This window comes from Eulemur rufifrons, chromosome 30 (assembly GCF_041146395.1).
Source record: "Eulemur rufifrons isolate Redbay chromosome 30, OSU_ERuf_1, whole genome shotgun sequence".
NCBI classification, from domain to species: domain Eukaryota; kingdom Metazoa; phylum Chordata; class Mammalia; order Primates; family Lemuridae; genus Eulemur; species Eulemur rufifrons.
In genome coordinates this window covers 62,609,634-62,631,320 of record NC_091012.1, presented here as the reverse complement: position 1 = coordinate 62,631,320, position 21,687 = coordinate 62,609,634, and the positions used below count along the sequence as shown (strand labels likewise).

The 21,687-nt window shown below is 50.3% G+C and overlaps 1 protein-coding gene across 6 annotated transcripts in view; it reads right to left on the bottom strand.

Moving 5' to 3' along the window:
* Positions 1 to 215: 215 nt before the first annotated feature.
* Positions 216 to 21,687, bottom strand: part of TSC22D3 (TSC22 domain family member 3) — a 61,080-nt gene continuing 39,608 nt past the window's right edge. For 3 of the 6 annotated variants that reach the window (XM_069462978.1, XM_069462977.1, XM_069462979.1), the window contains exons 3-4: positions 2,875 to 2,926; positions 216 to 1,726 (exon numbers count right to left, since the gene is read on the bottom strand). In XM_069462978.1, the coding sequence (XP_069319079.1) occupies positions 1,496 to 1,726; positions 2,875 to 2,926 (283 nt within the window). In that variant the 3' untranslated portion in view covers positions 216 to 1,495. Of the gene's footprint in view, positions 1,727 to 2,874; positions 2,927 to 3,298; positions 3,634 to 3,654; positions 4,017 to 8,433; positions 8,499 to 21,687 lie in introns of those variants that run through there. The other 3 variants (XM_069462981.1, XM_069462980.1, XM_069462982.1) reach the window with 3 other exon arrangements.

Here is a 21,687-nt window from a genome sequence, read left to right as displayed (position 1 = left end):
TTACTGAGTCTCAGCCTCCTTACAGTGAGAGTAAAGAGCATGTCCTCCATGGGAGCATTGTGTGGATCACACAAGATCATGCATGTAGCACAGGCCCGGCACTTAGGGGGTGCTCAGTGAAGGTGAGCAGAAAAACAGCAACCCCCTCACCTGGTGAGGGAACTCACCCACCCAGTCTGTTTATACTCAATCAGACACCAAGTTTATTTTTAGAAAAAAAAAGAGCAAACTTTATTGAAATTTCAGGCTACATCTGAAAAATCCAAATCCAAATCTTGGAGACATACAACAGGATAAGGTATCAGAAAGTGGAAAGTGTTCACTGTCACAGAACCTCCCCCAGAGACAAGCTCCCTGGGCGCATGTCCCAGGCTCCATCAGATCAAAGCCATTCCCTTGTTCATCCCTCGTCCACGGTAGGACACCATCGTTCTGTTTACTTGAAAGTTTTCAACAAGAATGTAAAAAACAAGTTCTCAAACGACACTGTGAAGTCCAAGCTAATCTTCTCTCAACCCCATTCTATGTAGTCAGCACCAGTGAATGGTGGGTTTGGCATTCAAAAGAGGACTTCGTGTGTCTTCGGGGGACAGTGGGGGAAAGGGTTGCAGCAGCAAGGCATCTGTGGCCGCTTTCAGAGGCTGGCCCCCCTCTCTGCCTTTACTCTTAAGTCTTACTTAACCTAAAGGACAAACTGGATCAATTTGGTAAATGAACACAAAGAATTAGCCTTAAGAGATAAGGGGCCAGTCAATACTCCCAAAGCTGGTTAGGCCCTTCAACATGTAGGTGTATGTGTATATGTATACATCACTACACTAAGATACAGATCTAGCCCTATGGGTATATATACGCATTTATGGCTATATAGAAAAACTATGCCAATACTAACCAAACAGAACTTTGTAAGCGGTCATCCCAAAGCTGTAATCCCACACTGAGCTGTGCACAAAGCCATGCATTATACCATATTAACCAACAGAAGGCTGACGTGGCTCAATCCCTCCCATCTGTGCCCCCTGCCTTAGCGAGGTAGGGGAGAAGAGAGAGGATGCCTCTGCCTAAAACACAAGTGGCGTCTTCATAGGAACAGTCGTTGTCAGGTGAAGCTGTTGAAGATGTCCATGGAAATGAAAAACAGACCCCTTATACTTTCTGGAGCAAGCTGGCATCACATCTCAAACTACCTTTCTCCTTTGCCAGCTACAGCTAAGTTGCCTAGGCCCTGGGGGCCCCCAGGGCGCAGTAGCATTAGAGGCTCACTGGCTTGGGGTCATTAGGCCCCATGCAACTCAGCCTCCAGGGACCTGCTCTTTGTCAGGGGTCTGTCACTGGAGTGGACCCAGGTGGCCATGTCCTTGGGACATCTCTTGGCACCAGCTATGCTAGGTGTAAAGTTCTCCACGTGAGATGACGCTTGGGGAGCCAAAAACAAACTGGAAAGAACTAGGTAGAACAGGTTTAGTGGCTCTGCCCACCCTGAGGACAGAGCCACTTACACCGCAGAACCACCAGGGGCCTCAGGTGCTTGTGGGGCTTCAGGAGCTGGCTCTTCAGGGCTCAAACGGGACTGGAACTTCTCCAGCTGCTCTGGGCTTGCCAGGGTCTTCAGGAGGGTGTTCTCACGCTCCAGCTGGGAGTTCTTCTCCACCAGCTCCCGGATCTGCTCCTTCAGGATCTCCACCTCCTCCCTCACAGCATACATCAGGTGGTTCTTCACCAGATCCTGCCACCAACGAACCACAACAAAGCCACTCGTTATCCATCAAGGCCCCTGGGCAGTATCTTCATCTTGCCATTGGTGTGCCTGTGCTGTCCCTCATGCCACCACCCTCCAGCCTTCCCTCAGCGGGCTGGCCCAGCAGCCTCATCCTCGTGCACTTTCTCCGAAGCACTTAAACCCCCACTCGGGAGAGCTACAGATTTGGGCCATGCTGGGGTTGGGAGCCCAGCTTGGAACTAGATAGGTTCCCCGCTGAAAGTTTGGAATGACTTTCAAAGCTGGCTGCTAGGGGCCTTTGGGGTGAGACTTCTGCTGGTTGCCGGTGGTTTGCTATGTTCCCCTTGCCACCTAAGACACTGCTGCTGCTGACTGGGATGTGGGGGTAGGGAGGACCCGTAATGCACCCACATACTGTTTGTCGGCTTTACAAATCTTCACCAAGAGAACAAAACTGACTATTTTGGAGTCTCCTCCCCACCATGTGACCTACTACATTGAGTCACAGCTATCCTGCAGCCCGGCCAGGCAGGACACAGGACACGGGCCCTGGGGAAAGGTACTGGGATTGCTGCATCTTTTCTGAATTTGATGACTGCACTGGGGGCAGGGAACATGTCCTTAGGCTCCAGGGCACAGTTAAGGGGCTCTTAACTGCTGGAAGCCCCAAGTCTCTGCAGTCATTTTGGCTGCTTGTGGGAGTATGACCTCTACCTGGTAAGGAGAGGGAGAAGGGGTGGGGTCCTGTGCTTCCTGTTTCCTCCCAACTCCTGACCCCAGCCCAGGCTCTGCAGAGGCACTGCAGTGCAGTTGCATCCAATGAGCTCTGCCTCCTGCCAGCTGCGGGATGCAGGCAAATTCCAGAGTCTGAGCTCCCAGCCCTGCAGTGGGCCAAGGAGGGAGCCAGAGGCTGCTGCAAAGCCCTGAGATGAAGGAGGGAGAAGGAGAGGAGGGAAGCCAGCAAGGGCAGACTGGAAACGTCCTAAAGGGTGCTTCTCTAATTGGACTCTACCTAAGGCTTCCAGGGAGGATAGGGAGTAGGCTGTCTACTCCCTCAGGCTTTTGCACATGCACACCCCTCCACCGGTCCTGCCCGGAGTTACATAAGCAGCAGCTAAGTCTAGGGATGGGAATGACGCAGTGATGCCACTCACCATGGCCTGCTCGATCTTGTTGTCTATGGCCACCACGCTGGCTCCGGAGGCACTGCCAAGACAAAAAGCAAAGAGATCCGTTACCCACTTGGTTCCACTCTGAGTACCTGGCAGCTGTGGCCAAAGTCCTCCATCTGGCCCAGGTCTTCCTTTCTCCTGCTTCTCTAGCCCGGAGTTCCGGGCAGTTTGTCCCCAGGTCCCTCCCTGGCCCCTCCAGGAAGCTGCACCTCATGGAGGCTGGCTCTGCACCCCCGCCACAGCCGCCGCAGCCACCGCCCTGAGTTCCGAGCAACTGCCGTGGCGCGCGGGTCCCAGGCGCACGGGCCAGGGGCAGCATGGCCTGCTCGAGCGATATGCAAACAATGGGGACGAGGGGCCCAGGGAGTGCCCCGCCGCCGGCCCAGAAGGTCCAGGGCAAACCTACCCGGCTCTGAAGCTAGCTAGGAATTCTTTGGCGGCTGGGAAGCTTCCGGCCTTGTCCTAAGCGGCGCACAGCGCGGCTAGCCCCCTGCCCAGCCCTGCCCGCCCCTGCCCGCCGCCTCTGCGGCTGCAGCAGCTGGTTCTCACGGCGCAGCGGCCGCAGGGACGCTCCGACGACGGATCCCAGAGCGGCGGTGACCCCCCCCCTTCCTGCGTCCCCTACCCCCGCCCCTTCCCAGGATGCTGCACCGCGGGGAACGGGGACCGGCGGCGCACGGTTCACTCGGAGATCCGGCTCCGAGCCCAGCCCCCGCCCGCACCCCGGCTGGGCTCGGCGCGGGAGCTGGGGCCAGTGGTTACCTGTTATCCAGCTTAACGGAAACCACATCCCCTCCAAGCAGGGAAGAGAAGAAGGAAATGGAGAAATTGTGCAGCTGATAGACCGCCACCTCCATGGGGGTCTGGTACATTTCGGTGTTCATGGCTCGGGCTGCCGGGGAGCTGTGGCCGGGCTGCGCGGGCTGGGCGGCTGCCGGCTGCTGGCGGCTGCACGGGGCTGGGCTCTGCGCCGGAGTCCGGCCCTGGGCTAGGAGAGGGGCGAAGGCTGCCGAACGGACCCGAAGCCAGGCAAGCGCTCCAGCTGGAGTTGAAGGGAAGTGACTCGAGGGGTGTCACCTAGTGTGTCACAAACTCCACAGCCGCTGGTCCAACCCAGACTCGGAGATATTTCGGCTCCTGCTTCTTTATATAGGAGGAGCCGGCTGCGTCACATGGCGTCAGGGGCCATGCAAATGAGTCCTGTACCGGGCTTTGTGGCCCAGTTAAACCACATCCCCTCCCTGAACCTTAGGCTGGGACTGTAAACAGTTCAGCACTTTCTTGTGCCAACTGGCGTCTCCAAAGAGGGCTCTGGAGATTGCTAAAAACCAAACTGGAGCTGATTTCTAGAGAAATAAGAAATACCAATGCCTGAACAGGAGGCAGAAAGCATTCAGTAGAGGATGGCGCTGGTTTTAAAAGCTCTTCTTCAGGTGTCAGACAGCATGCCCCGATGGCTTTGCAATGCTCTAATGCTCTAATACGTCACACTCTCTGGACACCCTCCCTCACCATCAGGAGCCTCATCTTCTTCCCGGTGACTGCCCTCTGAGACGCTCCCCTACACACATACTTTGTCACCTGCATATTCACTGTCTCACCAACACAGTTGCTCCCTCACCCAGCCAGCTGTCCCACTGGCCTGGCATCCATCCACTCACCTCTTCCTTTTAATGTACAGGTGGGGGAGTACCCGTCTGTGTACTGACACATGCACAGATCTGTGACATGCATGTAACACATGCACAGGTCTGCACTCATCAGTGCATGCACGTCTATGGAGGAGAGGGTATCCAGGAACTCAGGCGAGTGGGTGAACACGTATGAGGGAGCAGCAAGGTGGGTGACAGAGGAGGTGAGGAGACAGGGTATGGGAGGGAGCACTGGAGTGACCACAACATGCCAGCCCTTTTCTCTTCAATCTCCACATCCTACACTTCAAAGAATACCCATTCAACATTATCCGGGATCTCATGTTCCTATTTCTTAAAAAACAAAATTTTGTCATATTCCTATAAACAGTGAATGACAACAAAACTCCAGACCAAGGCTATATATAAACCATCTTAGGAAAACACCTGCCCCTGTGATGGGTCCAGCCACACATAGCATTAGAGGGTACTTCAGGAAGAAACAGACTCTAAACCACAAAGAAGATGAGGTGATTGTTGCCCAACAAGAGTTACACATGTTTCCATCAAAATCTATTTTCATTCTTTTCAGCCTCAAGCTTAAAAAAAGAGAGAGAGAGAAAAAAAAAAAAAAAGGCACTAGAGGCTTGAGGTCTTTTTCTTCTGCTCCTTCCTAGGCGACGCCACCTGGTGGACAGAAGCAGAATTGCCGCCAGAAGGAGCAAGAGGGGCAGGGACAGGTGATGCAACCGGGGAACATTATTTATACCAACCTAGGACCATGAGAACACCGGGTTCCGCCACATACACAATAGTTTGGATGGAGTTAAGGCCAGTACCCATGAATCAGTGCTCTGCAGGCTGTGGTCCAAAGAAATATCCTAATGCAATCATGCAATTGGAAAAGTACTGGGTCTTCTTATCAGCAAAGGTAATTATTATTTGCTTCAGGATATTTCTCTTAATCAGGTGCCTGGCACCGACACACTGGCCAAGGCCCCAGCCAAGCCCAGTCTGGTCTGAGGCCTTGATTTCCTCCAGGCTTCCAGTGCAGTTATGCCACCAAACTGCCAACATTTTGGGCTATCACATGGAGCTTTATGGGGGATTTCAGTGGTGGTGGTATGTACATAACAGCCATTATATCTGCAAAGGGCTGACCAATAGAACTATCCAAGCAAACCTACTACACTAACCCAGGATGGTGGTTTTCTTCACCCCACTTTAGGTGGGAGACCATCCCACTCTCAGGACATTCTGTTAACTTTGGGACACAAACTCTCCGAACACAGTGTTTGCTCTAAGCTGTGCGTAGGAGACAGAACAAAGTGCATATGTATGGGTCATCAAGGACATTAGCTGAGAAAAAGAATTCTTAAACCAGGGGCTTAGTTGACATTGGAATTCCCTGATATATTAATCTGCCTTCTGTGCCACATAGAGCTTTCTTAGTCCGGAAAGTCTCTGAGTTGACCTTCCATTGGACTGTTAATTTTTCCTAAATGATTGCTTCCCACCCCAAGATTCCAAGGGAGATGATGAGAAGAAAAGGGGAGAGAGAAAGCTGGGTTGGCAGGGAGAAAACACCGCCAGGAAAACAGGAAAGAAGTATGACAACTCCTTCGAAGGGGACTCTCTTGCATGGAGACAGAGTCAGAGAAATCCAGGTAGTTTCAGGAGGGAAGGGAAAAGGGGTTAAGTTTGCTAGCAAAGCTGCATTTGAATTGTTCATTAATTATACTTCAGCTAAAAAAACCAAGCTGAGTTTGAGACCTACTGACAATAATAGCTACTATTAAAGGAGCATCAGCTATGGGCAGACACTGTGCTGCCTGCACCACCGACTCCAAGGTGTAGGCACTGTCATCATCATTTTACAGAAGAAACCAAGGGTCTGAGAGGTTGCCTTTCCCAAGGTGGCAGAGCTAATAAATTGCCAAGCAGGGACTTCAGCCCAGGTCTTCCTAACCTAGAGCCCAAGTTTGTCCCAACTACACTGACTAGTGGGGCAGGGAGTAGGTTTGTTGAATGTGTGGAGGCTTGAATGAGTGAGTCGAGGCAGCTGGGGGATGGGTTGGAGGTGCCAGAGAGTAGTAAGGAGGAAGAAGGGTGAGGGCCACAGTATCACCATTGGAGAAGTCCAGAGGCCGCCTCTGAGCTCTGCAAGTGCTGGCTTTGCTGACACGGAAGGCAGGGGAGCACAGCAATGGGCAATCAGAAGAAAATCCAAACTGTCCAAATGAGCTTTATGAGAGAGCCGTGTTCACCCACATCATTCCAAAAGGCAGCCAACCAGTCCTCAAAGAAAGCTATCTCTGTCTAGGAAATAGGAAATATTAATCCAGCCAGGTGGCTTCCAGAATGGAGTATATAGGCTTGGGGTATACAATATTTGAAAAAAAAGTATGAAATTTCGAATAATAATCACAGTGCAGTCAAAGCTTGAGTACCCGAGGCCCCACTCACTGGCACCCTTAATTAACTTTTTTCCCCCCTATTCCTGCTGTGTTCAGCTTTTAGGAGAATGAGGTCAACAACAAGAAAACAAGCTCATATCAGGGATTTAGTTTACAAAAACAACTTCGAAAGGATGTCCCAGGTTCAGCTCACAATCTCTCATTCTCTCTACACCTCTAGTTCTGTCATGGGAGAAGTGGTCGCCCTGAGACCTTATGATCCTCCATTGACAAGGAATGAAGGGATCTCAGGGCCCACTGCCTCCCTAAGGGAAGAATATGGACTTAAATGTCTCTGTAGAAAGATTTCCCAACAACAAGGGTGGAAGAGATAAGGATGGGTAGAAGGGGTGGGGGGAGAAGGAGGAGGGACCCAAAGGGTTTTCTGCTTAACCCTCAGCACACCAGAAAATTCCTCTGCCCGGAATAGCTGCACCAGACCTTGCAGTGAGTGGAAGTTTGTGCTGTACATGTTATCTATTATCTGATCTAATGTTTCTGAGTAATGTGCTGATCCTTGAGACTCTCAGCGTCCTTGTGTCCTATGGAGGTGGGCCCCAAACAGGAAACAGTGGCCTAGGGAGTCAACAGCCCAGCAACCCCAACATTCGTAAATGTTTGCAAACTCCCTTTCTGACACCCTGCAACTTACGACATAGGCTGGACTCAGAGCCAGCATGGCAATAGCGCCCAGCTGAAGCACCGGGCGCTGAGCTCTTAGTTTTAGTCTTCATGGGACTCTGCAATGAAACAGACATAGCTGACCCTACCTCCCTCAGGGGCAACCTTCTAGATGGAGGGTGGCATGATGAGGACAAGGCCAACTCCCTCCATTTCAGGAGGCCCTGGAAGCCAACGTGCTCCCTTTGAGCTGGAAGAAGTGTCTCAGCATTCCCACCTGCCTATTCCACTTCAAAAGCCAGACTCTCTAGGACAAGAGTCCTTCCTACTTCAGGTTCCCATGGGACAGTGGAATGGAGACTGGGCAAAGTCTGGCGGCAGAAGCCTGGGGAAGGATCTCAGCATGCTGACCAGGGGTGGGAGCAGATTCAGGGTGGCTGCTGTAGGTTGGGGGTGGTGGTGAGGGTGAACATCTCACTTCCCTTTTTGTTACACTTGAAGCACTGTGTACCACGCAGCCAGAAGGAAACTATTTATAGGCAAGTCTTCCTTATTTTCTACAGGGAATGTTCCACCCAAAGATTCAGCGATGTTGCCAGCAAAACACAGGGTCCTGTGTCAGGAGAAGCGGAAAAAGACACGATGCGAGAGGTGCGGGACAAGCCACAAAGCAAACACTGGGTTAGGAGCTGGCAAAGGAAATACAAAAAGGATATTGAGCGCTAGAGCGTTAGCACAGTGTTAATGGGACGGTTGAAAAACATCCCTCCCCACTTACTCCTCCACCGCGGGCCCCCTTCCATCTGAAGCTCTGTCTAGTTCTAATTACTTACTTGTCCCTTTTTCTGAAGAGGCTGGGGGAATAAGGAGGCTGAAATGCCATGGTTTAATCTCTCCTTGCTTCTCGCTTATCTTCACTCCTCCCCTCTGGTTCCACTCCAATGTGGAAGACTATAGACAGGAAGGCCACTGCCACTTATATAGTTACTTTGGCTTCATGGAAAATCCCCAAAGTCCAGAAGGAGGGAAGCAAGAAGGAAAGACGGAGACAGAGAAAGTGCCTTGTTCTCTGTGGATCATGTGAACTGCCCTGCATGGCCAGGACCCAGGGCCCTGACTTTGGGAGACAGGAAGATGGGGAGGAGGATGCAGATGCAGATGCAGAAGGCGATGGTGGGTGGAAGGGAGCCCAAGGAGAATCCCGGAGGAGAGATGGATACTCTCTTGGAAAAGCAGCTCTAGGGATTGATTTGGGGCAAACTCTGGCATGGAATGATGGCAGGAGCAATGAATTGTGCCTTTCAGCTCCCTCCGGACCAGGGTCACAAACAGTCTCTGTGTGACACTAGGGCCGACAGGCGGAACCAAACCCTGTTTTAACAAGGCATTCTACCCCACTTGCCCTCATTCAGAGAAGTCAAAAACTGCTCTTGTCAAATCACCCCAAATCATCACCCCAACTTTGGTGGCTAAATATGGTGGGGGGGAGGTTTGTCCTGGCATCTCTACAGGACTGGAAGTATTGGCAACTTATCCAGGAATGCAGTTTAGCTCAGTGGATCTTAAATTACATGAACCTTGTGTCAATATTTATGCCTGTCTCCCTTCCCCTTATGCCTTACAGCTGGGAAAATTTACCTCCATAATTTTTCCAAGCCCTCTTCTCATTTTTCACCCTCCCCATTATCCGTCTACAAGCATGAAATAGATATTCCTGAAAAAGAGGCTTGTAAAATTAACCTTGGTAAATGGGGAATCACCATCCTCCTTCCCCCTCCCCACACTAGTTGCCATTATCATTTAATTCAATTCAAATCAGTTCAATTCAAAGTTGGTTGAATGCTTATTCAAAGCTCAAGGCACATTGCAAGGAAATTTTTAAAAAGCAAACTGGTAATACAAGTCAAAAACCATGCTTCCTTCCAGATATCCTAGGTCTGTGTGGCAAATTCAGAAATCTCCTTACTGGTTAGAACTTAGTGAAATGTTTGCTTGAGGAAAAGCCTCAGGCTTGGGGGTGCTCAGGAGGGTAGCATCAGGTAGGAAAGGACCATGCTGCTACCATCCTGGGCATCACTCATTCCACAGAATGGGGGGAGCTTTCCTTCTCCCCACCCTGCCCTTTGGCTGGTGCCCACCTAGGATGGGGATAATGCAGCAGTCCCGAAGCTGCGGCTCCTCTGACATTGTGGCCAACCTCTCTGCCAGCATCTTCAGGTAAGCAAACAGGCCCCCTCATGGCAGCCCACTCTCTGGAAATCCTGGTGCCCTGCAGCCTTCCCAGAGACTGGGAAAGAAAGCAGCAAGAACTTAGCCACTCTCCACGTTTGTTTGTTGCACCAGCCCTCCACCAGCCTATCCAGGCCAGAGAGACACTGGCAGGACCTCTCCCCGTCCCTTCTACTCTGTGGAGCAGTCCCCAGAGCCGAAATTCCAAGCCATTTTCTCTGGCAGTTGCCAGGGTTACTTTGAGTGGCATGTGAAGGACTCAGGGCTATTGGCAATTCTCGGAAGACAAGAACTAGGACGTTCTTGCTGAGGACGTGGAGCCAGCAGACAAGGGGACTATGAAGAGGGCAGGAGCTCCGAGGTGGAGCACCTTGGCTCCATTGTGGGCTCTGCTATAGAATGGGTGACCTTTGAAGTGGCACAGGTTCCCTAGGGAACAAAAGGATGGTTAATAACGCTGGCCTCTTCAGGCGCTCCGGCTCCTTGGCCATGATGGGTAAGCATTATGGGCCTCCCAGGGCTCTCACATTGTGCTCCCCAAGGCCCTCGCTTACCCTACAGTGGAGCTATTTACCATGGGCTCACTTGAGGTGGCTCCTCGATCCTCTGTTGTGGGACTCTGACTTGTGAAGAGGGGCTGTGCTGATTGCAAAGGGCCTCCAGCTTCCCAGCCACCACTCGCACCCCAACCTTCTGGATGGAAAGAAGGCCACCCAGCGAGGGCGGAGGGCAGTGGCAGGAGGAGGCAGGGGGCACACTATTCTCAGGACAGAAAGAAAAGAGAGAAATAGGGCAAGGTTCTCCCTGGGCAGGGCCCCCCAACCATGGGAACATCACCAGGGAACTCAAAGGAGTGCTGAGAGGGGTTAAGAAAGGTCTCCCGCCAGGTTTGAGAATTGCTGACAAGGAATACACACACCTCAGGAAGAAAGAGAAGCACAGAAGCACACACACATTTGTGCAAACACCTCCAGCTTTCCACACAGTCTAATTCATAGAGACAGGCAGAGAGGGGCAACCCCCCTTCTCTGCTGTTGCCAGCTTCCTTATAACCCCAAAGGGGTAGTAAGGCCACAGAACATAGCAAGATAGCAAGGCAGGACAGTGTTGTAGGCCAGGCCAGAGCATCAAAAGCCATGGCCTCTGCTCTCTCTGACATCAGAGCTGGCTATGTGCTGTGCAAGGGTCACAGGTGACAGGGTCTTAGGGAAAGCCTTGAGTGGCATTCAGGTGGGCACAAGGGGAACCAGCTTGAAGCCTCACACTGCACACCAGAAACAGGAAGTCCCTGGCACCACTAGGACCACAGCTTTCAAAGATGTCAATCATACATTATAATGAACTCTTTTAAATGAAGGTGAAATAAAAACAAGTGCCATTTGTGCACAATCAATCATATGGATGCTTAAGAAATGATTCCCACAAGTTCCTCATGAGGACAGTTCTAACTAGAGCCAGTCCTGGCATAGATACCCTCTGTGACCTGAGAAGTGTGATCTAAAAGGCACTGAGAAAAAAATCTCTCTCAGTCAGAGCTGTTTTTCCAGACATGCTACCATGGTCCCTACAAATGTCACCATCAGAACCATGCCTTTGGGTTCTAATGATCTCTCTTGGAGTTCTTTACACTCTGGCCAATCAGAAGAGTTTCTTTTCCAATGCATAAAGCCCTGGAAAGGTGCCACAGTCAGCCACTATCAGCTCAAATACTTAAGTATGAATTAAATTATTGAATTACTTTCAACAGAGCAGTCACTGGCCAGTCAGCATTAAGACAACTGGACACGCAGCAGGTAAACCTTGACAGTGGGCTGTGGAGGGGAAAAATGGATCTAGATGAGGTTCTTAACATCAGGATCACCTGAGGGAGCTTGTGGAGAACACAGGCATTCTGGACTCCAGCCCTAACAAATCTAGTGGACTAGGTCTGGGGCTGGGGAAGGGTAATTTTCAGGTGATTTGGATGCAGCTCTTCTGGCACCAGTCCATGGAGCTGCTTTTAGGAACCACTGGCCTAAAGGTGAGAGCCAAGAAACAGTCTACTTGAAGACCCCTCATGGTGCCAGGGGCACTGAGACCCACTTTGTATGACACATTCTGATGAAGTTCGGCTTATTCTGGGTCTGCTGGCCATTCTACCATCTGTTTCTCTCTCCTTCCTGAAAGTTTGGCCAGAACGTGAGTGAGGGCTACTATTAGAGGGATAACCCTGAACCTGCTCTGATTTCTATCTAAATCTTTCGCAAATTTTGCCTCTCTGTTATAAGGAACAGATTCCAAGATATTTCACAGCTGTCGGTGGGAACTCTCAGCCTGGCAGGTTGGGGACATGGAGGATGCGCCTCACAGTGAGAAAGAGAGAACCCAGAAGAGAGAACGGGAAGGGGCTGATTTTTCTCTAACAGCACACTTTGGTCAATGAACCAGCCCTACCTCCCTTCTACAGGAGCCAGCTCTCCTCCAGTCCTGTGGCTGTCACCGCCAGGTCAAACATGGGTTGATTCCCAGGTTAGCTGGGGGGGTGTGACTCATTCTCCCCTCAAGAACCTGCCGGGACTGACTACAAAGACTTGCCAGGATCTCTGCAAACATGCCCATCCCCACCCTGATCCAAGCCTGGAGCTCACCAGCCACTACAGTCTTCACCCCATCCCATCACTTGTGAGCTCCGCCCCAGCAACAAGGCTGTCTCTACTGCTGACTCCCCTCTCCCAAGATGGAGCAGGAGGGGAATTTGCTGTTTTCTGTGGTACATATCCAGCCTGTGTTTTGGCATTTTATTTTCTTTTATTTTAATCTTTAATTTACACTGCCTGCTAGGGCCGGGCGCGGTGGCTCACGCCTGTAATCCTAGCACTCTGGGAGGCCGAGGCGGGTGGATCGCTCAAGGTCAGGAGTTCGAGATCAGCCTGAGCAAGAGCGAGACCCCGTCTCTACTAAAAATAGAAAGACATTATATGGACAACCAAAAATATATATATAGAAAAAAATTAGCCGGGCATAGTGGCGCATGCCTGTAGTCCCAGCTACTCGGGAGGCTGAGGCAGGAGGATCGCTTGAGCCCAGGAGTTTGAGGTTGCTGTGAGCTAGGCTGACGCCACGGCACTCACTCTAGCCCGGGCAACAGAGTGAGACTCTGTCTCAAAAAAAAAAAAAAAAAAAAGAGAAAAAAAGAGTTACACTGCCTGCTAGGTTTGGGGCTTAAACAAAAGCTATGCTTCCCCCAAAGGTCTGGACCTCCTGGTTGCCTGCCAGCAACACAGTGACCCTTTTAACCTCTTTGCTTGCTCCTTGAGAGTCAGTGTAAGGGGTGGGGTTGAAAGAGAAAAATATCTTGGGTCAAAAGCCTGGAAATTCTTAGTGCCAGACTAAAATACCATCCCCAACCCTTGCCGACAACATGAATGTTAAGCACTGAAGCCATCTTACCAAGGACAGACTTCTTTTAAAGGCCACAGCAAGACTGTAAGGATAAAGCACAAAAATGGGAAATTCAAAGTATTGGCATTGATTTTTTTGAAAAACTGACTTATAGATGTCTTTGTGCCACCAAGTGAAGACAGAAGTGCCCAGGTCTTTGTAGGGGGGAGACTTTGCGGGCACGAGAGCCATTGAAGACCTATAGATAACAGAACACAGCGGGCCTAACCAGGAAAGGCTTCTTGCCAAAGCTCATACACCTTAAAAAATAAGAGAAACACTAGCTCCTATGTCCTGGGATAGAGCTCTAACAGCAAACTAACGAATCCTGGTCAACAGTTCTGACATCCTGTTATTTACTAAAACTAATAATACCATGGAGTTTGTTGACAGAGTTGCAGAAGAGCTAAAGTAAATATGGAAACTGAGGAATAGCCAAGAATAGACAGTTACTAGCTCAGCAGTTGAGAAGAAGAGAGTTTCACAGATACTCCTTGAACATCTTGGGGAACCAGGGCCTGGAGCATGGTTGGGAGATAACCCCGAAGGCATCTGTCACAGTCACCAACAATAGGCTGCTGCAATGATGGGCTTGGCCCACAGATCTGGTATTAAACTCTCAGATGACAGTAATGAGAAAAACTGAGGGGGACTCCCCTGAGGCATATGCGAAGGAAGGTATGTCCTGAGAAACGTCACTCTAGCACCCATTCTAAATGAACTTGGTCAAGTGGGAAGAATATCCGTCAGAAGGCCAAAGTTCTTCTTCTATCTTGGCCACTAGCCAGCTGGGGGACTGCATAGAAGACCTCTAAACACCTTATGCTGCGAGATCCCCATCCCTGAAATGGGAATACCCCCAATGCCCTGCAAAGTGTATATGTTTACGGATGCCCTGAAGTTTGAAAACATAGATAATATTTTAATTTTTTTACAGACTGAAGATGTCCTTGATGATATTACAAATATTTGCCTATGTTTCCAGACTTGATAGACACTCTGTAGGCACCAGCCATTGCTGAGTTCTTTGGAGAGTAAAAAAAGGGCCACGTGAATGTGATATACTCTATAAGGGCCCTGTTCCCCAAACAAGGCTGGCAAAGTGGCTGCCCAAATGAGTAGCCCTTTCAATGCTGTTTCAAAGTCTAGTGTTTTTAACCTTCTGTCCAGTTCCAATTTTTGTTCCCATGGTTTCACATGTTATCTATACTGTTTATGTGGAGGCGGGTAGTTTGAGGAGTTCATGTTAAAATGGAATCCATATTTAAATTATTCTCCTGAAGGTCTTTCTTAGCAATCTTTCCCTGTACGTAACACTCCTAACTTGCACAACATTTTGACCTTGACAGCCTCTCCGATGGTACAAACAATCAGTAATCAGCAGGACCTCTATTCTTTCCGGCAGGACTGAAGGCACAGCCAGATAGGACCATGACTGCAAGTGGGCAGTGCAAGGTCTCAAGTGAGCATCGATTAGCCTCCTAGACTAGAATATAAGCCTTGTGAGAGAAGGGGCTTGTCTTATTCACCACTGTACGCCTGGGGCTTGGACCAGTGCCTGGCACACAGTATGAATGTGGTAAATACATACTTAATAAAGAAAGAAAGAAAAGGTTGGCTAAGTGTTAGGACTTTGCTAATGGCCTCAGTGGAGAAGAACTACGGGCAAATTCATGAATTAGCCTCTCTTAACATTTTAATTTGGGGACTTATCATTGTCTGAGAGAAACTCTGCAGGTAGAAACACAAAAGGCCTGTGAAAATCAAACATACTTGGGAAACCCAAACACAGTGTAATTGAGTAAGTAGCTGCTAATGACCTGGAAACAAGGCCCAACCTCTTAAATAAAACGGATAACTCATCCGTGTGTGTGCTTCTGGTTCTGCACTAATGCTGGGACTTTGGTCAGTTTCCATCTTTAGCTAAAGGGGCTAGGTCAGTTGGGAATCAGTCACCCACAGGGAGCAGTAGAGGGTGGTGAAGCCCAGGAGCAGGGCAGCCAAGTCTCAGCTGGCACCAATATCAAAGAGGGATTTAGGGCTAGCAGGCCTGATTCTCTGAGTAAGTGACAGCCATATAACTGGAACGATGGGGGTGGGGGTGGGGGACAAAAAACCGCCTCCCATCCCAACTAAAAATACCTCAACACTTGCCAAGTTAAAGGAAATTCTCACCGTTGATATCACCCTTGGGTTTGAAGTCTTGAGGTACGCTGTTCAAATGAAAAGTCTTTCTCCGTTGAGAACTGTTTAGTTTTCTCAGGCGAGGAATATGGTAAACTGGCTCAGCTTGGTCCGAATAGTGGGGCTTCTGGGAGAAGTGATTCAGGCTAAGTGATGGGGTGCTGCTAAGGGTGGGGCATCACAACGGGTCCTGGTTACCTGGTGGGCTTGGGCTTTCAGGGCACAGGCAAATGTGCCCAAATATTCAACACTCGCTGGCAAGAAACCAAATTGCCTCTGCGTGGGCAGCTGTAAGAGCAGTAGAGTTTATGGCAAAGGAGATTGTTTTCTCCTTTTCTTCTTGGTAAATAAAAGCAAGCTGTTATGAAGATGCCGTGAGGAGCAAGCTGCCTTGGGCATATTGGGAACATTTATCTTCAGTGCTCCCCGTCTAGGAGATCCCCTTTGCTTGTTCATCAAAACATGCCCCCTGGATGCATCCTCCTCCAGCTCTGCTGCCTCATTTATAAGGTGGCACAGCAGAGAAATTGACCCCCAGGCAGAGTCGATGGCTGATAGGGGTTGATGGACTCCCCTTCCCAGCAGTAATTTCTTTTTACCAAGAGCCTTCTGTTAACCCAAAGGAGTGTCTAGTGGGAGAGATTCTGGGCATTCTTTGGCCATTTTCTGCCTCTCTCTGCTGGCAGTGGCCTTCTCTGCCTGAGCACCAGGCGGCTCTGGCAGCAGACATAATACTCACACTAGAACTGGCCAGTGTGGCCCTTGCCCCTCATCACCCCTCCTTCTTGCTCTTGTAAAACTCTAGAAAAACCTCAGCCCTGGGGCTCCCTCTAGCTTGACTAGGTGATGGCCAACTGCCTCACACCAGGCAGAGCTGGGCCGATAGAGGGAGGCAGGGGAGTAGGGCTGAGCACTCCCCCCATCCCCACGGCCTTGCTGTGAGGCGTTGACAGCTGGGAGAGGACCTGAAACCAGTTAGCCTGGGGCTCCCAGCCAGCAGTGTATTTTCATCTTGTTTTGACTGGGACTGTCCTCCCCTGTGTAAACACATCCATGTCAGAGGGAAGAAAATGTAGAACAGCTTAAAATAGGTGGGTAGAATGCATCCCACCCATGAATCACCAGTGCAGGGAATGCCCTGCAGGTGGGCTTTGCTTTAAGCAAACCTGACATATGAAAATCTCAATTTAACAAGAGGGCAGGGATGGACAGCTGTTAGGTCTTGACCTACCACTGGGAGATCTCAAAACCTCATCTGGTCCAAATAATAACATCAGCAGCTCCCATGCACTGATTACTTAGTGGGCACTGTGCTAAGAACATTAGATACATTAGCCTTTTGAATCTTGTCAACAGTCTTAGGAGTTGGGTATTATATTATGACTAGGCCTGCTTTGCAGATGAGGAAACTGAGGCTCAGAGAGGTTAAGTAACTTGCCTGGGGTTGCACAGCTAGTAAGTGGCAGAGGTCAAATAAGAATCCCTGGTCTGTGATTCTAAAGTGCTGGGCTGTCTCTAGCTGGGGATTGCACTTTGTTGTGAGGAGGGTTCCAGGCACAGCTGCATTCTAGGCAGCAACTGGAACTTGCACCAATGTCCCTTTCCCACTAAACTCCCTTTATCACAGCTGCAGGGGAATCCAAAAAGGGTCCTCATCAGGGTCAGGGTGGGGAAGCTCTTGGGCAGGGGCTGATTCTTTCTATTGACTAAAGGACTCCCAAGGCAATTAATTCCCTGGAAAAGTGAGTCACAGCTAGGATGCCAGGATGGGATGGATCTGCATTTCAATTCAGAGACTGGGAGACTGTTTAAGGGCAGCTGCTTGACCATTCCCAGGGAAGGCCACTCAGTAATCACAAATAAGTATAAACTACCCAGACACCAGGCTGGGGATGGGACAAAAGACTTAGTATAATCCAGTATAAGGAAAGACCAAATGTAAACATGTATTTTGAAACAAAATGTCACCGATCATGGTGTCTGTGCAGGGCTGGCCCCCAGGGCCAAACTGTGAAGTAGGAGTCTGTCTTTAGAACCTTCCTGCTTCCTTTTCAGGGACCTTCCTCCTGCCTGTCCCCTCAGGCCACCTGTGCCCTCCTGCTGCCTGGAGTTTCATGGGGCCCATGGCTACAGGGCATGGGAGGGGGACTTCCCTCCCTAGCAATGCCCTCATTAAGGGAGACTCCCATTCTCCTTCCAGAAAGTCAAACATACCTGGCCTTTGAGCCAGTCCTAAAGGACAAATTGAAGAAATTTGTTTGTGTAAATGGCAGATAATGGCTTAACAGGTTTTTCTCAGTAAGATCACAGGGGCTTTAATCTTTAATCGATGCTATAATATATATATTTTTTTTTTTAGAGACAGAGTCTCACTCTGTCACCCAGGCTAGAGTGTAGTGTTGTCATCATAGCTCACAGCAACCTCAAACTCCTGGGCTCAAGCGATCCTCCTGCCTCAGCCTCCCAAGAAGCTGGGACTACAGGTGTGCACCACCACGCCTGGCTAATTTTTCTATTTTGTTGTAGAGATGGGGTCTCACTCTTGCTCAGGCTGGTCTTGAACTCCTGGGCTCGAACTCCTAGCCTCAAGTAGTCCTCCTGCCTCAGCCTCCCAAAGTAAAATGCTATAAATTTTGTTATAGACTGGGGTGGTGGTAGTGGGGAGAGAGCAAGCTGGGGTGGGAGCAGAAGTAGGGGGAGATTGCTTATCAATGATCTTCAAATCTTGCCAACTAGGCCACATTCTACTCTGAGTCTAGGTAAGGCTGGCTCTATGTACAGGGATAAATACTATGCTCTCACACTTGTGCTGTATTCTTTCCAGAACATGGTGGAAAGAATACTGGAATAGTAGTCAGAAAACCTCAGTTCTGGCCTTGTTTTGCCCCTGACTACGGAAACAACCTTGAAAAGTCCTATAACCATTCTGGGCCCCAGTTTCCCCTAAATGTAAAATGAGAGGGTTGGGGCTGTAAATTTATATTTATTTGGGTGCTTACTTGATGAATGATACCCCTATTTAGACTGGGAGCTCCATGAGGCCAGGAGCTATATCCCAAGTGCCTACAGCAGTGGCTGGCACATAGTATGTGCTCAAAAAGTGGAATAACTAAATGAATGAGTTAATGGCAAAAGTGATTTCTAAGGTTGCTGCCAGTTCTGATAGTCTCAGCCTTGATCTCCTCAGATGCAACTATTTACAGGTATACTTCTGAGTCAAGAGGTCTAGGCCGAGGGCTAGGTGAGACCTTCAGGCCCTTGCTTTCAGAACCAAGAAGTGTCTGCACCATCAGGGGTGGCCTGTGCTGAGAGGAGCAGATCTGGGACCAAAGGCAGCGAGCAAGAGCTTCCATGAGGCACAAGAGGCTTGCAGGTTGCTGGATTGGGGTGAGGGGAGGGAGAGAGCTGTAGGAAGGGCAGGGTCAGTCAGGAGCAGGAGCCAGGGGACTAGCTTTTACACTGTTTTCTGTGGGAAACCGAGATAACAGAGACCTGCTGGGTGTCTGGGCTGAGGTAGGAAAAGTGCCGAGTTGCATGGTGACTCAAGGTCAGGAGCTGGAATGGGGCCCAGAGCTCTCAAGCCTCTGCTCACCCCCTTGGGACTGGCCCCTGGCTCCAGGCTAGCTCCCTGAATAGCTCCCCCCACCCCACCCTGCCTCTCCACAATTCCAGCTTCTTAGGCCAACCTGATTCCTTGTCCAGCCACCTCTCCACTGCCTTCCCCTCTCCTCCACCCCCTCTGCCAAAGCTACATGGAAGTCCAAGTCCTCCCCCAACCTCTGTCCAAGGCTCAGTGCAGTCACCCATTAGAGCTCCCGGAGGCCAGGCCGGCTTCTGGGCAGACTTGCCCCCTTCCCAGTGCTGCCACATTCACACTCTGACACAGCTCCTCCCCTCCTTACGCAAAAGGGGGAGGTTTGCCAGGGCTGCCTTCCTCCCTGCCGAACACACCCCCTGCCCTACTCCACCCAACTCCATCGCCCATGCCCTCTCCTAGGGACACTCCCAGACATTATTCTGATGTGCTGAGATGTTGTCTTTTGCCCTCCCTACTCTTTCCTTCCCCCACATTCTTTCACGTCACAACAGGGGCCACAGTTCCGATCTGAAAGAATGAATTTTCAAGAGTGAAATTTCAGGTATTAGTGAGTGGGAAGAGAGAGAGATTTGTGGGGTAGGGGGTCCTTCCCAGAATTCTTGAAGTAACACTGTAGAGGTGGTTGCCTACTCTGCACTCATTAGGCAAATTCTGGCATTCGCTGCCCTGCAAGTTGGGAGACCAAAGTTCTGGTTCCATCTCTGTAGTCTGTGTAATGCTGGGCATATCACTTCATTTCTCTGTGTCTCAGTTTCTTCACAGGTCAAATGGGAATGATTACCCCCACCCTACCCACCTTGGCAGAACTTTTATGAAAATTAGAGACTGTGTGTGTGTGCACGTCCATGTGCTTGCATGTGCAGGCACACGTGTAACAGAGATAAAGTGAAAAGAAGAGCAGAAAGTGAGAGCGAGAATGCGCGACCGTGCTTTCTACAGGGCAAGGCCCTGGAGAAATATCAGGGATTATTATGCCCCCTGAACCCCCCAGGCTTGAAGGACTCATTCAGGTTACTTGGTAGTGCTGTCTTCTCAAAAAAATGTCAGAGCACCTTAGGCCTGCCCCTTTCCTCTCTTCCAACTTCTGTCTCTCCCCCAGGGCTTGGCCCTTAGCCACATTTGGTCTCCTGTGCACCTCCACCCTGCTTTAAGAACATCTCCTGCTCCACCCTCATCCCCCTCACCACCCATCCTGTCACCCTCAGGCCTTCCTTCACCAGCCAAGGGCCTCTTGCCTGCTCTGTCCCTCTCCGTGCTGTGCAGAATGACCCTGCTTTCCCAGCCCTGACCTCAGGCCCTCCCCATCAAAGCTTTAAAGAGGAAGGGACTCTGGGGGGTAATGATTGAACTTGACAATTTGCTACAGAGGCTGAGCACAATGCAGAACACCCAGCATGTGCTCAAGAAACACACCATTGTTTGGTTACATGTGCTGGGGAAGACGTTTGGGGTGGAGTCTGCTTTGGGGCCCCTGAAATCTTGCCAGATAGACAATTGCCTGCCCCACCTCTAGGTTTGGCAGGCCCTGCCCAGCTGTTCTTCCCACCCATTTTCCCCTTCACCTCTCAACCCAGAGAATGGGCTGGGCTGTTTCATCTCTAGGACCTGCACGCTAGCATGTGATTTCAGTCCTTCCTGGCCTAGTGCCACCGAGGTTCTCTGGTGTCCACACCTTTGCCCCAGGGATGAGAGGCTCAGGAGCAGTTTGGGGCACCCTCTCAGTTTCCCCAGTGCAAGCAATCAGCTCTCTCTGCAGGGTCACACCCAAGAGTCTTCTCACCTGAAGAAACCTGGGCTTCCCTCCCCAGAATTGAGGGCTGCTAAGGGCCAGAGAATGAGGCCCACCACAGCACAGCATGGATCTAATAGCTCTGCTCATGTACAAGGTGATGATATTGCCCTTGGCTGGAATGTCTCTTGATCTGAAAACTACCGGAGTGTCTCTTCCAAATTGTGGGGGCAAAGCCCTTGCTTTCATCCAAATGCTCCCTCTGGGCTGTGTTTCAACCCTCCTCTCCCCAAAGAAGGAAACTGGAAGCAAAAGGTGACCTTGCCAGACCTTGCCAGGGAACTGGTGACAGGGTGGCAATGCATGGCCTCATTTCGCTGGCCCCTGCCACCTGTCTCTATCTCCCTCCCTCCACCCGCTGCTGGGGCCCCATGTTGGCAGGCACGTTGGGAGGGGGTGGGACTCTTTGGACAGGCCATCTGGGAAAGCTAGTCCCGTCATGGAGGTGAACAAGGTGGTCTCAGAGGCCCAAAACTCAGCAGATGAACATGCGGCAGGACCCTGAAGCAAGTGAGTGAAGAGGAAAGTGGGAGATTGGCAAGAAAGATCGCAAATTGTCTCATTTATTACCAGTAACGATAAGAGTAATAACAATAATAATAGCTACTACTTATTGAGAGCTTATTATGTATGTACCAGGCACTGTGCCAAGCACTTTTTATGCATTATTTCATTTATTGTTCACACAACCCTATGTAAAAAAAATTTTTTTTTTTTTTTTTTGCAGATGACAGATGAGGAAGCAGAAACTCAGGGAGGTTGTGACCAGCCTAAGGTCACATTGCTGGAGCTGAGATTTGAAGATCCAGTTGACTCTAGAACCCACATTCTTCACCCTTACCCAGCCCTCACTGCCCCTGCCCAATT